General features: G+C 39.8%; 1 protein-coding gene across 4 annotated transcripts in view; it reads left to right on the top strand.

Moving 5' to 3' along the window:
- The window catches only part of LOC122541857 (very long chain fatty acid elongase 5-like), a 39,749-nt gene extending 37,063 nt beyond the window's left edge, over positions 1 to 2,686 (top strand). For all 4 annotated transcript variants that reach the window (XM_043678931.2, XM_087982284.1, XM_087982282.1 and 1 more), the window contains one exon: positions 1,990 to 2,686. In XM_043678931.2, the coding sequence (XP_043534866.1) occupies positions 1,990 to 2,544 (555 nt within the window). In that variant the 3' untranslated portion in view covers positions 2,545 to 2,686. The remainder of the gene's footprint in view (positions 1 to 1,989) is intronic.
- Positions 2,687 to 17,300: the final 14,614 nt, after the last annotated feature.

Raw genomic sequence — 17,300 nt, 5'->3', positions numbered from 1 at the left:
CAGAACACTGAACTGGGGTTGGAATTTGCCATGTGTAGGATTGCTGAGTGAATATACCTCCTTAAACTCTGATTCTTTTTGGATATGTGTAATGTACTACCAGCTTACTGCCACCATGTTTTAAACTTATTAAATGGATTAGCTATTTGAAATTTTCCATTTCTGAGGCATTCATTAAACACATGGAGACATGACTGGTCTTGGCAGCTTATCAAAAAGGAGTTGCCAAGTGTAAATAATTCACAGTCAATGTGTGCGTGCATTATGTTTGATTTGTGAAATCATGCAAAACAAAGTATGGCGAGTCAGCTCTTGGTGTCTTGGTCATCTTACTCAAACGGCCAACTACTTCACCATCTTTCCATGCTCTTGTCTTACAAATGTTTTCATTTCAAGTGATATCTCATTTGAAAATTGCTATTGATTCAGGCAGAAACATAGAAAATAGGAGGGGGAACAGGCCATTCAGCCCTTCAAAACTACTCCACTATTCAATATTCCCATGATTGACCATCCAGCTCAGCAACCTGTTCCTGCTTTCTCCCATACCCTTTGATTACTTCAACCCAAAGCATTATCTCTAACTCATCCTCGAAACCATGTTTTTCCCTCAAGTAGTTTCTGTGATAGAGAATTCCAAAGCCTCACCACTCTCTGGGTGATAAAGTTTCTCCTCATCTCAGTCCTAATGGCATATCCTTACACTGTGACCCCTGGCTCTGAACTCCCTGGTCATTGGAAACATCCTTCATGTCTTACCTTGTCTTGACCTGTTTGAATTTTACACGTTTCTACAACCCCCAACCTCCAATTCATCTAAATACCGGTGAGTGTGTCCTAACTATGCAGTCTCTCATCACACATCAGTCCTGCCATCCCATTGCACCATCCATAATTTGTATAAAAGGACACTTTCCTAATTCCCAGGCTTGTTTGTCAATTTTCCAAAAGATTTAATAAGGAAGAACAAGACAAACTATCCTAATTAGTGAGCAAACGCATCAAAAAGAAGCATGAAAAAGTTGCTGAGTCTTTTCTACCAGTGGAAACAATTTCTCCCCAACAGCCGCCTTGATTTTGACCACATTTCAAGAATCTGCTCAAAGGAGAGCAATCCTAGCTTCTTCCCTCTTTCTAACAAATCTCTACAGTGTGGAAACAGGTCATTCAGAACATCAAGTCCACGCTGACCATCCGAACAGCATCCCACCCAGACCCACCCCCATCCTGCAACTTGGCATTTCCCATTGTTAACGCACCCAGCCTGCACATTCCTGGACAGTCTAGCACGGCCAATCCATCTAATTTGCACATCTTTGGACTGTGGGAGGAAACCGAAGCAGACACAGGTAGAATGTGCAGAATCCACACAGACAGTTATCCAAGGGTGAAATCAAACTCTGGTCCCTGGTGCTGAGGCAGCAGTGCTAACCACTGTGCCTTAATAACGCCATGAACTCAACCACTTCCTCCAATTGTTAAAATTTCATACTACCATTTGTAATGATGCAAAAGTTTTTAAAAAGTTTTTCATAGCCAGAGAGTAATACAAGTGTAATCATTTGCTTGAACCGCTTTTATTATGATTGAATAACATGGCTGTGGAGTTGGTTTTGCAGTTAGGATCTTGCTTCAATAGTACTAAGTACTAACTGAGGTTCAGGATGTACCTCAGTCACAGAACTTCAAGTTAAAGATTACAGCTACACTGCTGGAGAAAGTGACTGAGTTGTGCTCGGAAGAACAGTTACAATCAGTGTTAGGAAAATAACATAATTTAGAAGCCTCTGGTTAAATAATTCATAGGTTCAAATCTAAAAGTCATCTAGTTTTTCTTCAACCTAAAATGTATTTTCATAATTATGTTGCTGGAAGCCAAATTAATTCAATTTTCTTAGGCACTGTCATTTGTTAAGTTGAACAGAATGTGATTTGAATAGTTGCTGCTTACCAATCCTTGTAAATGTCTGTGTTTGTTACATTCTGCAGATCCTATTAGTCTATAACATGGCCTGTAGCATCATGAGCCTCTACATCACACTGCTCTTCCTGCGCGGCCTTAGCATCACAACATCCATTTTTCAAAAGGAGTTCTTTCCAGAATTGTACCATGCCTACTTCATGTATTGGGTGATTAAAAATGTGGAGTTGCTTGACACAGTCTTCATGATCTTAAGACATCGAAAGCGTCAGATCTCCTTTCTACATGTCTACCATCACTGCAGCATGCTGGTCCTTAGTGACCTGACTTACCACTACTACCCATGGCCAGCCATCGCTCCTTTCCTTGCATTTAATTCATTCGTTCATGTCATCCTGTATTTCTACTATGGGCAGAGTGCGTTGAACCCTATCCAACGACCTGCGTGGAAAAAAAGAATGACCCAATTACAAATTCTTCAGTTTCTTTTGGACTTGATCCTTGCAACGTGGGGGTATCTCTTTCATGGATTTTGTATTTACAGTATCCTGTATGGTTTGACAATGCTAGGACTGTTCTCAAACTTTTATCGTATGGCTTTTAGTTCCAAAAAAGCGACCTAAATGTACTTATAATTGTGAAATTTGATTTTAACATTGTTTTCCTTTCCTCTAATTATAATGGCTGATTTACAGATGGCACAGTGTTAATATTTTGAATTGTTTTTAAAATGTAGTTGTTGAAAATAAAATAGATAGAAATTAATGTGCTTTTTGTGTCTTTACTCACAAATTCAGATAGTTTGTTTTGTCTGTTCCTGTTCCTATTATTTTAGGTTTGTGTTTGGGATACCTTCGCATGTCTTTTTACTGTTACGTGATAAAGCACAAGCTGGTACAATTTGTTCAATTTCATTCAGATGAATTCAGGCCTCCTAGGTGTCGGTGGGAGAAGGTGCCGCAGAGTGGACATTTCCAAAAACCCGAAGCAAGAATCAATTAAAGCTGATTCTATACGTCTCTCAAAAACAGGGTTCCAAAGCAACCTTAATGCAAATTGCCATTAATGCTGATGGGCTTCTGCTGAAAATAGAGCAGGAAATAGGAAGTAACCTGGTGCCTTTCCAGACAATATTTAATTTTTTAAATTCGAATGATATATTATTATGTGCCAACGAAAGCATATGTGATTCAAATTGAAAAGTAATGTAACCAATCACTTGTCTTGAGGCTGTTAATACTTTAGTTCTGTGAAGAACTTGGTGATAATATTAATGAACAACTATTTTATTAACATGCACCATTAATAGGGCTGAATCATTCTGTTATATTTTTCAGTTGAAGATTGAACTCTTGTCAAATCTCAGTATAGTTTACTTCATAGAATGTTGTACATCCTTACACTTTACAAACTTGTACATAATTCTGTACTCTCCAGTCCCTTACTCTAGGCTTGGATTTAACTCCTTTTTGAAACTTGAAACTTTCAAGTATTGTCTTTAATGTTTATTCACTTACTGACTGGACACAGCTCTTGACGATGTTCTCAAACTTGGATGAATTGTAGAAGGTTAGGTTCATTATTCTCACATCAGCTGCATGCGGCCATCAAATTCATAGGAAGCAGTGCTCAAAGACATGGCGGTCTGAAAGATGAAATCTGAGGAGTTGGATTATAGGTTGAAGTGTAGGATCTCACGATTATTTTTGGCACTCCATTCCAGGACCAATTGGACAGAAACAGATACATCAATATAGAGGCAATAACAAAGGTAGTACATCTTTGGAAAAAATTCTGTCTGAATTAGATTGGCACCAACATTGACACAGTGAGGAACAAGTAAAGAGCAGGAGGGAAAAAAGAAGAATAACAGGATAGAAAATTAATGCAAAGAAAATCAACCTATCCTGAACAGTATTTCTTACTGGAAAGTAACAGAAAAGATGCATATAAATGAACAGTAGAGGCTGTCACAATTGAACGCAAGGCTATGATGACAACGGGAAATTGGAGTGTAATAGGATGTCAGTGGTTAACAAGCATTCAAAATGTTTATAACTCATCATTTAGGAAAGCACCCCTGAGAATTTATGGAAATAAACCTATGGATCCAAGATAAGTTTTCCAACAAATTAATTGAATGGAAATGTGTTGTGCAGAAGCAAAAAAGAGAATTTCAGGAGTTAACAGCTGACTACCAGATCAAGTTTAGCTTGATTTATAGAGAAGTAAAGAAAGTATGGTATATGCAAACAGAAAGGTAGTTCTAAAGGGAGAGAATTCACCAAATTAGTCACTGGGAGCGGACAAGACATCAAGAGCTAGAGTTGGTCATTCTGACCTGTGTTCAGAAACTGCAAGACCTAGCTTTCAACTCAACCCAGTGAAAGTATTTTAATTCTGATTTGCAGATGTTCAGCTTGCATTCAGGTGGTTGGCAAGACTTGGAAGACTGTTGATCTATGAGATATCCTGAAACACTAGAAAAATTAGTTCTCATATCCCGTTCATTAGATCATAGGATCCTCTGCTGCCTGGTTGACCAGAAGCATTTCCAACCTTCAGATCGAGATCTCTACACTATATGTGGCATTACAATCCTTCAGTCAGGTCCCTGCAGCTCCTCTTAGTTCCCTTCTTTAGGAATGGAGAAAAATTTGAAAGATCACCGCAGGCTATTGTTTCAGAATATAACAGGTGACTGGGAAGCATGGGGTGCTGTGCTGTCGATATATAGGATATGGAGCATACAAGCTATGCATCACATTTTGGACTTAACTGAGGTGTTTCCCTTTGAATCTCAGCCAAGTTATGGAAGGCTGCTCATATGTAAATGCAAGAGATACTTATGGCCAGTCATTTTTGGTGCTGAAACCTACAAGGACTGCTACAGGCTGGCAAAATGGTAAGGAATTCTGACAGCAATAGGAGTTGGGAGTTGGGATCATTTTTATGTAGACATGCTGACATCCTGAATAAGGTCAATACATGCGACTATCATTTCATCTGTGGTACTGCCTTCAGACTGAGCTTAGCATCTTTTGTTTGTCTGAAGGAGAACAGTTGGTAGAAAGTAATTGAGGTATCTAAACTTCTTATTCATCCATCCAGCATTGTCTTCTTTCTTTAGATCAGAGTCTGCAGTCATTTTTACTTCCACCAAAACTGTACATCATGTCAGCATGAACTTCTGCTGTGCTAGTCCCATTGCAATATCCTTAGAGTTTCTATGTACAAATGCAAAGACACGTCTTTTATTCATTCCAACATTTCGAAGAGCAGTCATATCGGACTTGAAACTTTGTTTCGCTCTCCACAGGTGAGTTTTTCCAGCATGTTCTATTTTTATATTGAAATCCCACTTTCCTCTCTTCTCACCACACCTTGCACCATTGTGTCCATGGTGATGCCAAGCAAGATGTAAGCACAGAATCAGACCTTCCACACACCCAACTATTTTGATGAGATTCCCTGACACAGCTCCAATACTCGTGGATTTGTCCGTATATGTAGCTTGAAAAGTTCAACTCCTAGCTAGATTCTGAATGTCTCAATCCCTTGTCATCCTGAGCAGAATTAGGAGATGACTTTGCCCTCCAGCAGGGCCTCCATTTTGCTGTCTGGTTGCTCCAGTGTTGCCCATTCTTCTGGGTGTTCTTCCACTCCCCTTTACCTTGCTTTCTAATCCACAAGAATCAAATGCCTGTGAGGGCTAAAGTGTCTCATGGTGTCCCTCCTCAGAGGGAGATTGTTCTCTACCGTGGTCTGTTCTTCTTTATGGAGATTCATTTTGGGAAGGCTCTCAAAGGACAAGAGATAGGAGAAGAATTGTCAGAGAAGCTGTACAGGATCAGGTAACAGCCTGGAGCATACAGCTTGAAGTTGCTTGTAGAACATAGAATGTTACATCACAGTACAGGCCCTTCGGCCCTTGATGTTGCGCCAACCTATGGAATTAATCTGATGCCCATTTAACCTACACCATTCCATTATTATCCATATGTATGTCCAATGCCCATTTAAATGTCCGTAACGTTGGTGAGTCTACTACTGTTGCAGGCAAGCTGTTTAGCCCACCCCCCACTACTCTCTGAGTAAAGACACTACCCCGATGTCAGTCATAAGTCTATCATTCCCTCATTTAAAGCTATGTCCCCTTGTGTTAGCCTTCACCATCCAAGGAAAAAGGCTCTCACTGTCCACCCTATCTAGTCCTTTGATTATCTTATGCATCTCGGTTAAGTTGCCCCTCAACCTTCTCTCCAATGAAAACAACCTCAGTTCCCTCACCCTTTCCTCGTAAGACCTTCCTCTCATACAAGCAAAATCCTAGTAAATCTTCTCTGAACCCTTTCCAAAGCTTCCACATCCTTCCTGTAATGCGGTGACCAGAACTATATACAATACTCCAGGTGCGGCCTTACCAGTGTCTTGTACAGCTGAAGCATGACCTCATGGCTCTGAAACACAATCCCCCTGTCAATAAATGCCAAAACACCATTTGCCTTCTTAACAACCCTATCAACCTGGGTGGTAACTTTCAGGGATTTATGCACCTGGACACCAAGATCTCTCTGTTCATCTGCCAAGAATTTACATTAGCCCAATACTCTGCATTCCTGTTACTTCCAAAGTGAACTACCACACAATTTTCTGCATTAAACTCCATTTGCCACTTCACAGCCCAGCTCTGTATCTTATCTATGTGTCTCTGTAACCCACAACATTCTTTGGCACTGTCCACAACTCTGTCTACCTTTGTGTCATCTGCAAATTTACTAAGTTTGATATATGGGAGCTGAGTTGAGTGAAAGGAGCAAATTAGGAATGACATTATAATCTCTGAAGCTCATACTTAGGCTGGATCCACTGACCTCTGGTGGTTCCTGCTGTCTGTGTCAGGTCAATGACATTGGGGTCTCTTCCACGAAAACCGCCTCTATCCTTACCATTAATTGAGTCTTCACCTGAATAAAGACTGTGTGTGTTGTGAGGTTTTGTTCATTTCGTAAAAATGCTAAAGGTATAGAAGAAATAATATGGAACAATGATTGGGAGGTGATAACTGTCAAAGGAATCGTGTGGTGTGAAATGTGTAAGGAGGACTGGAAGTAGTTGTACAAGTGTTGGAATGTGAAAGAAGAATGGTGCAGGAGATGAAAAAGAGATGATAATTATAAGAGCTGACAGAGGGTTTCAGAGGAGAAGAGAGATGAAGAGTTGAAACCACTCTTGCTGCTCTTGTCATCTCATTCTTTCTATTTTGAATTCAAATTCTGAGTCCCTCAGCCACCTCTCAGGAACAGTATTTCCCTTGTTATTCAGTCAAGGGAGGTGAATGGCACTGACAAGCCCATCCTCAATTGTTCTTGAGGTGGCAGTGAGCTGCCTTCTTGAACCACCATAGTTCATGGGCTGTTGGTACACCCACAGTGCTGTTAGGGAGGGAATTATGGGTTTCTGACTCATTGACAGTGAAGAGATGGTGAGATGGAGACATAGCCATAACGGGATTGTTGCTGGATTAGTATTCCACCGTAATGCCTTAGGGACCAAGGTTCAAATCCAACCATGGTAGATAGCAGAGTTTGAATTAAAATATATAAGTTGAATGATGATCGTAGAAACACATCTGATTCACTAATGCCCTTTGGAGAAGGGAAGTTCCTGTCCTTACCTGGTCTGGCCTACATGTGACTCCAGACCCAGAGCAATATGGTTGACTGTTAATTGGCCAGTGGGCACTTTGATACAGGCAATAAATCGGCCTCACCAGTAATGTCCACATCCCATGAAGAATCACAAAAAGCTAATTGTCATAAAATTCCCACATTATGATTCGCTTCTGTTGCCATAATTATTTGGCGGTTGAAGTTAAGCTTCTGATTAATTGTGGCTCCCCCAATTATTGTTGGTGGCAGGTGTAGTCCCTAGCTCCTCATTCACACGAACAGGGATGCATCCAAAAAATTAGGGTCAGCCCTTATATTCATGTCTGCAGACAGATTTGTTGCATGCAAAACACAGGCAGAGCTTGCAATCTCGCTATAAGAGGTGCAGCTGAGCTTCAGTTTGAATCACGGAAGTTGTTGACAATTGCATGGGTCCTGTGGGCTGGTGGTCCAATACAGGAGGCAGATGGAAAGGCTGGCAGCTGAAAATTGTATGGGCCTGGGTTTACATTCACACGTTCATGTGAATTGCTTATTGCTCTTCCCTGTATCCCTCAAACATAACACCCATCAAAATTAAAATCAAGCCTGTAGTTTCAATGAATTAGGACTGGATAGGCCAAACATTTCTCTAATCTGTCATTTATAATGACGAATTGAGGTTTTGTAGGTCTGTGCCAGTTTGTTTGACAAAAGGGTCAAAATGCTGGAGTAGCAGGTTCTGGAGTGTTTGTAACAGTAGAGATGTTTTTGACATAACAGATTTTTAAAAAAATTTACACTTTTGATTTGCATAGACTAGTTAGACTGCTGGAAGCTGCTTCACTGACTTGATTTTCAAGGATGGAGCTAATGACCATCGTTCCTGTGGTATGAAGGGTTTTGATAAATCTTCGAGTTAAATGCATGCAGCAAACACTGAAAAATTCAGTAGTTTGTTATAATTCAAAAGTGGACAGTTTGCTGAGTTCCATGGAAAGAGTTATTTCTTTTATATGTCTACAGAAAAGTTTTACACTGAAGTTCCATCCCAATTTTCTGTTGGCATTATTGCTGTGTACTTTGCTTTTTCGAGTAATGTATTTATAGTAACAATGCAATATTTTCTTTTATGGTTTCAAGCCCTGGGAACATGACAAATTGTGTATTTATTTTGCATATATATGGAATTTCCCTGGAGACACCAAATCACCTTAGTTTAAAATTTACATGTGTGAAAATGGTTTATAAAAATGGACACAAGCCTGCACAAAGCATTGCAATTCAACACATGTACAAATTATATTTTTTTAATATTCTGGATTTCAGCTGAATTTGTATTGATATAACCACGGAATGAAGTCAGGCTGTTGTCTACATATGTTATACATTTATAAAGTGATGTCAAAATGGGAACGTGCAGCCAGTGGCTAACATACTACTACTGTTTTTTATTATTAATTACCATTTTAAAATTTAGATAAATGCATAACTAGCCTAATTTCTATTCACTTCCATAGGTGGTTGTATCATTCGAATCAGGTATGGCAAATTTCCTTAATGATTAACGTTAAAGATTCCAATGAATACAAAACATATTGAGCAATTTCACATTATTACATAAATTCATCATCAAATGTGTCCACATCTTATCCTTCACACATTAACTATTTTCTCCAGGAAATAATTGTGTTTAATATTAACTGAGAGACTTTATTTTTCCTTTCCACTCCTAAATTCTTATTGAACATTGACTGAGGTACAAATACTCCAAAGGGATCATTTTATTTGTACTACTGGTAACCACACTTCAAGTATATTGTTGATGTAAGAAAAATATGTCTTAAGAAAATTACTATTTATTCATCATAATTATGAAATTTAGGAAATTTTGGGCAATTTAATATGCACTGGTGGATCAACTAATGGGCAGAATTGACTGCTCCCTGGAGCAGTGTGGGCAGTGAAGAGAAATGTAGGCAAATGTGGAAAAAAAAAGGAAAAATTGAGAATCTCAATGTTGCGAAAAGCAATTCTTTTGTTCCCCTTCATGTATAAACAGTGTGTTCAGAATCTCTTTTATGAGCAGTGATTACCTTATTTCCATGCAATTGCATCTCATTATTAACCAAACTCACCTCATTTCAATGCAGCCTACAATACTCCCCTCCTTCCCCAAGAAATGAGATGATACTACATCTCAACATGAAAGTCTGAGCAGTTACCAGGAGGCTGCAGCTTACCGCTTGCTTCTCCGGGCCTTCATCCAACGTCTTCCCTACAATGTTCCTGTATGCTCCATGGACACTGACCTCCTACACTACTCATGCACAAAAGGTCAGCATCAGCAAATCACTGGCCTCACTGTGGCTGCTTTACAACCAACTCATATACCACTTCAGTCCTTCAGGACTTCTCTTTGGAATTCAGAGATGCTTATGATTTGCATGCTTTTTCCAAGTCACTTTCCGTATAGGGACACATCTGCACTTCCTGAATCTACACAGGATACATTTGGTGTCTTTTGGTTTCATTTCTTAGCACTCACTCAACTTGCATTTACTCAAAGGCTGTTTTCTCTGTGGCTTGCATTGTGCTCTAGCGCAGAGAGAGGCAGGTAGCTTATCACAGCTGGCAGCACTGAACAGTTAAAGATGTTAAACCATTGCTGTATGGCACTGTGCTATGGCAATGTCATACCTACAGCACATGCCAGCAGCTTACTCATCAAACACACTGCATGTGCTTCAACCAAATACCTTTGATTGAAAGTCAAAGGGACCAGTCCTTAGTGTGATCAAAGGGGACTATAGTTAGCCAGGGCATGCTTTCACAGTCAGTGTCTTGACTGATTCCAATCCAGGGGATTGGCTAATGTCAGCTAGATCCTACTAGAGTTGAAGGATCTGTTATCATCCCAGTCTCAGGATTTGGTCATAGTCCTGCAGAGACTACAGGTGAGGTCAGTTGAAGTGATGTTGAGACGGGCGGCCCGGTGGCACAGTGGTTAGCACTGCTGCCTCACAGCGCCAGAGACCCGGGTTCAATTCCCGCCTCAGGCGACTGACTGTGTGGAGTTTGCACGTTCTCCCCGTGTCTGTGTGGGTTTCCTCCGGGTGCTCCGGTTTCCTCCCACAGTCCAAAGATGTGCAGGTCAGGTGAATTGGCCATGCTAAATTGCCCGTAGTGTTAGATTAGGCTTCGGCGGGTCGGTGTGGACTTGTTGGGTCAAAGGGCCTGTTTCCACACTGTAATATAATCTAATCTAATCAGTCCAGGGTCTGACCAGTTTTCAGTTGTGACTGTCCTCACAAGCCAGTCCAAGGAGTAGGTCACAGGATTTGGTCATTAATGATGGGTGGGCTTACCAAGGGGCAGGACATGGAGTCATGGGAGAGTGGGAAGTTCAAATCTGGGACTAGAGTTCATTGGACTGGATTGCTGAGAGAATTATGGTGGTGAAAGGATGCAATTCAAGAAAGAAGGTTGGAATCACATAGAGTATAGGAAGGGATGGGGAGTTCTGGGATTGGGGTGTTGTTATAGTCATGGTCCCCTGTGTCCTCCACATGGGAAGAGTGTATGTCCAAGGATATGGAAATTCATAAAGTTCTGAGCTCTGTGTAAACTGGGGACATTAGAGTTCTATAAAGAGGATGAATAGAAATAGGGATTGGGGTGAGGGTTGAGAAGTCATCAGGGACACATAGATGAGGGATCCTTCTGCATCTCAGTTGGAGCCCACACATCACTTACAAGTACACAAAGTTGAAACTTTGCCATCTTTGATCCAAAGTCAACTGTGGAAATAACGATATAAAATCTCTGCCATTGCATGCAGAGCAGATAGAGAACATTAGTTTGAGGATGGAGTACAATTATTTGAATGTGGGGCCCCACGAGGGGCAATTACATTAATCATTCATCCACTGCTTCAGTAATGCTACCCATCCAATATTAACTAGCATTTCGTCAGCAGGTCGTTCTTTATCTCAGAATAAACATTTCAAAATATAGCCTTAAGCAATTATGAGCAATCACTAATTATCTCCTTGTCAGGTCAAGTAAGTAAATCTAATCAGAGGCTAACTTAAGAGCATCACCTGGCCTTTGCATTTCTGAATCATTTTTCAGAGTTAACATTGTAAGACAGTGCTTTGGAGTTGCCACATTTACACACTGAGCTGTAAGTAGACAAGGAAATGTTTTGTAACGTTCAATGGTGGTTTATTTTGGAAGTTTACTTTGCATTCCTTCTGTAGCAATAATATTTTTCCTGAGGTCCATTGAGATTATTCCATTATCTTTGTAACTATGTCCTTTATTATCCTAAAATGCAACAAGCATAATTCTCCAAATAACCCCTTTGCTGTTACATGAATTCTAAAAGAGTACAGGTAACAGAGGATTCCGACTATGGTAAAGGGAGTAGTGGATTAAGGAAAGACATCTTAATAATTGCCAAGATTCTTGGGCCCAGAGTGCAAAATTGTTATGGTTTACTGTGAGAAGATCTGGAATCAGAAGAGGCCATTTGGAATCTAAAGAGTCCCTACAGTGTGGAAACAGGGCCTTTGGCTCAACAAGTCCACACCGACCCTCTGAAGAGTAACCCACCCAGACCCATTTCCCTACATTTACCCCTGACTAATGCACCTAATGCTATGGGCAATTTAGCACAGCCAATTCACCTAACCTGCACATCTTTGGACTGGGGAGGAAACCAGAGCACCCGGAGACCCACGCAGACTCAGGGAGAATGCACAAACTCCACACAGGCAGTCACCTGAGGCTGGATTCAAACCTGGGTCTGTGAGGCAGCAGTGCTAACCAATGAGCCACCGTGCTGCCCCAGAATATGGACACCGATCCCACTACCTCGCGCAGTACCACAATAATATCTTTCCTGAGATCCATTGAGATTGTTCCATTATCTTTGTAGCTACTTCCTTTAATCTCCTAAAATGCAACAAGCATGATTGTCCAAATAACCTCTTTGCTGTTATATGAATTCTGAAGGAGTACAGGTAACAGAGGATTCCGATTTACGGTACATTTGTTTTCCTTTTTTGGTGGAACAAGTGGCTGTTTCATTCACAAATGGTGTAATTAAGAGTTGAGTTTTAACAAAAAAGTCTTGTACATATTTCTAGAAACCCTGAAGTTTTTTAGTCAAAGGATATTTACTTCATAGATGACAAGATTCTTATCAGGAAATTCATCATGGCAGAACAACTGAATACTGTATCTTGTATTGAGGCTATTGAAAAGCTTGCCTATCAGATGGAACACTCCAAGACACATTATTGGTTTTGGGTGGGAGGATGAATGTTATCTTTCCTCTATCTGAGTGTTACAATTATGAAAAAAATAATAAACTAGTAACCAGGGCCTACTTCTTCACCAATCACATTATTAGTATAACTTTTTCATTGAATGTCCAGAATAAAAGATACTTTTACCAGGCTTCTTTAATAAAGTCAAAAATAATCTATTTAATATAATACAGAACGTATTCTTCAAATAAGCAGCAAATAATGGTTAACTTCAAATCTAGAATTAGAACTACATTCCGTCAATCTCATAGCTACACTCACACAACACGAAAGACAATAAAATATGTATATATTAAAAAGGTAAAAGGAAAAAACATCTCTAATGGCTAAGGCCTGAACATAAAAGATAGATTTTGAAGACTTCTCATTTTGCACTGGGCTTCTTGTTGATGAAATCAAATGACTGCCTGCTGTAGACTGATGGAAGATCTGAAGTTCATATTGAAATCAAGATGGATCTGGATAGCTTTGTGCATTATCTGAGATTTTAGTTTCCATCTTATTGGTGGAGTAGTACTGAGAGTCTCTGGGATAAGTTGCTTCTTGACGGAGGTTTGTTGGATATCACTAGTGTCTGCATAAGAGAAGAGAGGGATTTATCTGTGTAAGAGGGATACAAGACTTACGGATATTAAGAGTAAATTAGCACTAGCATGAATGGGAGAACAGCAGAAATGCTATGAGTGGTCCCACTCTTTTCTGCTCACCACCCCCAACTGATCTGGGTCCTCTTTGCTTAGTTTTTTTCCTGTAATGAGGCAATGGCAGTGTTTGAGTGTGATGCAAGTGGATTGAACAGCAGTTAGTGGAGATGTTGGAGCAGGAGAGCTGAGGAAGTGTCCCAGTAAATGTAATGGGAAGTACGGAGGTCAGGGAGGATTAGTAGTTTGGGAGGGTGTGTGGGTGAGTTCTATTGAGTGAACATGATGCATTGGTGTTTGTAGTCAAGTAGTCTTGGTAGCATGCATGTGCAGTGGCAGATGACTGATGAGTGTGTGGTGGCAGAGAGAAAATGGTAACACCCACTCTTGTGGAGCACAGAAGATCATTGACCTTCTTCCTGCATTGCTGTGCATTGGTTTTCACTCAGGACACTCAGGCCACTTCCTTGGTCCAGGCTGACTGAGTCTGATGACTTCCTTTGGCTGTCTGCAGGAAAAGCACTATCCCTCTCTTCATCACTGCATTCACCAGTATCCGACAACCCTGTCTACAAGGCTGGGAGTTAACTTGGCTTGTTGGGCCATTTTCTCATTGATGATGCTTGAGTACAATGTGTGAGGGTCAGTTTACAGTGTCTGAGGGTGTACAGCTGGGACAGTGTGTGTGAATTCTGCAAGGTCCCAGCAACAGTGAGCATTTCCATGAGAAGGGTACAGTAGAGACCAGTTGCAGTCACAGAGATGTACAGCACAGAAACAGACCCTTTGGTCCAATTCGTCCAGGCCAACCAGATATTCTAGCCTAATCTTGTCCCATTTGTTAGCACTTGGCCCATATCCCTCTAAACCCTTCCTATGCCTGTACCCATCCAGGTGCCTTTTAAATGCAGCAATTGTACCAGCCTCCACCACTTCCTCTGGCAGCTCATTCCATACACTCACCACTCTTTGTGTGAAAGGTTGCCCCTTAGGTCCCTTTCATATCTTTCACCTCTCAACCTAAACCAATGCCCTTTCGTTCTGGACTCCCCCATCCCAGGGAAAAGACCCGTCTGTTTATCCTATCCACACCTCTCATGATTTTATAAACCTCTATAAGATCACCCCTCAGCCGTGAGGGGAAGAGCAGAAGATTGTGGAAGAAAAATCACTCCAAGTCATGACTGACTGGTCATCATGAATTTCCCTTGACAAAGCAGGTTACCTGAAAAAAAAATGACAATTCCACCTCTTAAATGTGATGTTTACTTTCATGTTGCTTTGACAAATCTGTCTTGGTTGAAGTATTAATTTATTTAAAGAAATAAATATACTGAATTTATCTGATGCCTTTAGGGTCCTCAAAAGTGCCTAAACAGTTCAGGAACAATTGATGAATTTTGAAGTTGAGTTCCTGTTATTAAGTAGACTACATGCAGCTACCAGTTTTCACAAAGCAAGATCCCACAAACAGCAGGTGAGATGAAGAATGAGCTAATTTGCTTTGGTGGTGTTGATTGTGGGAAATGAATCTCAGCCAACTGGGAGAACAGCTTCCTCCTTCATAAGAAATGTCATGGGATCTTCTACATCCATCTTAGTATGTCTTAACATCTTAGCTGAAGATGTCACCTCCAACATGCAGTACTCCCTCACTAAAGCAGTGAAGTGTCAGCCTTGATTATATGATCAAGTCTTGGAGCAACAATTTTCTGACTCAGAGGTGAGTGTTACCACTGAACTACATTATATACAGCATTGCTATGTATAGTTTGAGTCTAATTATCATCAAGGAATCTAATTATCAAAAGTCATAGTTCAAAGAAAGATGTAGAGTGTTGTAAGATTCTTCACTGTTTAAGATTTATAACTGACAAAAGAACAGATTATGTTGTCATTATCACATTGCTGTTTGTGGAACTTGCTGAGTAAAAATGACCTGCCGCATTTCCTACGTTACAGCTGTCACCAAACTTCAAAAATCACTTCATTAACTGTAAAGCACTTTGAAACGTCTGGCTTTAAAATTGACAAACGACTGTAAGTTTTTTTTCTTTCACTTCTTCACCCTCCCTCCATCTTTCCTTCCCTTTCCTTTCTTGCCTCCCTCTTATTTTTCCTCCTTTTCTATTACTTTCTTTATCAACATTAGCTGAGACAAATATTGATGGAATGAGAATATTGTCAAGTTAATGATTTTATTAAATTAATATCATTGTCTTAATCTATGTATAATTGGCTAATGAAATGTGATCATATTTGTTTGGTGTATAGCATAGGTTATGTGGAAGGAAGAAATGTATAGCACCTCCCTGTGGCAAAATGATGGAAGGCAAGTACTTGGCACATTTTACTCAAGCAGCAATTAACTTATGAGCTTAAATCATGTTTTGGAGTGTAGCCACTGCTTTAATAGGAAATAGGGCAGCTAATTTTCAACCAACAAACTTCCATATATACTAATAGTGACCAAGTAATTTGTACTTTAACCCTTGTTACTGGTGAGCTGCAGATAATCTTACAACAATCCCTTGACCTATATTTTTTGAGTCATTTGTCTAATTTAGACAACATGGTTTGTTGTTTGCAATTTAGTGCTAACCATCTTTTCAGTCTACTTTATTAAAGGAAATGGTGTTTACAGACCAAAATTTCCACCCATTTCATTCTCTGGAGGCATGATCTGTTCATTACATCTAAGGGTAGTTTTCCACTGAAGTGCATAGTGCAAGCCTTCAGACTGACTTTGAAAATGTTAACCTGTCAATTGTTCAACTAATTGGGTCAGAATAACATCTCATTATTCATCTTCTGCTGGAGTCTAGCCAGTGTAAAGGCCAGACATATGGTCTTTATGGTGTTATCCAATAATCATACATTAAACATTTCTGATACAAATTAGCTGTTGTAATATAACATATTTTGTACATTTTCTTGTCACTTGATATATATGTTCACATCTCCTTTGAAGTGTAAACAACATTGTTGCAAATTAGATTTTTAAAAATTATTGGTATTCCTTATTGTATTCTAAAACATGCATCGATAAATATTGCATACTGAATTTGAAAATATCCTGCAAATATTGCAATATTTCTCTCTTGTTTACTATTCCTCACCCCCAGCTTTTTAAAGTTTTCATATTCTGTACTGAGAGCATTGACTCTACAGACAGGTAGTTGCTCTGATGTCAGCCTGCTGGTACTTCACCTGAATAGCTAGTCTTCACATGAGGCTGAACAGTTAAGTTTGATCGTGGAAGAGAAGGCAGCATCACATATGATCCAAATGAATAGTACAGTACAATTATAATTTTCAGTAAGGATCATTGGATGTCTAATAGCAAGGCCACTGAGCACATTTCACAGAAAGTTAAATAGGATCACAAATATGATTTCAAATGCAGCAATGAAAGTTAAGGAAAATGCTATAAATGCACATAATAAAATGGCCTAAATGTAAACCGATGAAATTGGGGAATGTAATTAGAAAATGAGATGATGGTGTAGTGGTATTGTTGCTGGGTTTATCAGTGACCAAATACTCTGGCAATACTGGAAGTGATCCTGACGTGGTTTTTGAAGTCAGAAATCTGTAATTAAAAGGCAAATGAGGACTGTGGAATTGTTTTTGTAAAAACCCATCTCATTCACTTAATGCCCTTTAAGAAGGAAATCTGTTGGCATCCCTTTTACAGCTAAACGCAAATCTCCTGGGGCACTGGATGTTTAAACTTAAGGGTTTTTTTAAT

This window comes from Chiloscyllium plagiosum, unplaced genomic scaffold (genome assembly GCF_037043375.1).
Source record: "Chiloscyllium plagiosum isolate Xiang-an unplaced genomic scaffold, Cpla_swu_hap1 HiC_scaffold_43, whole genome shotgun sequence".
NCBI classification, from domain to species: Eukaryota; Metazoa; Chordata; class Chondrichthyes; order Orectolobiformes; family Hemiscylliidae; genus Chiloscyllium; species Chiloscyllium plagiosum.
This window is presented reverse-complemented; position numbering and strand designations above follow the sequence as displayed.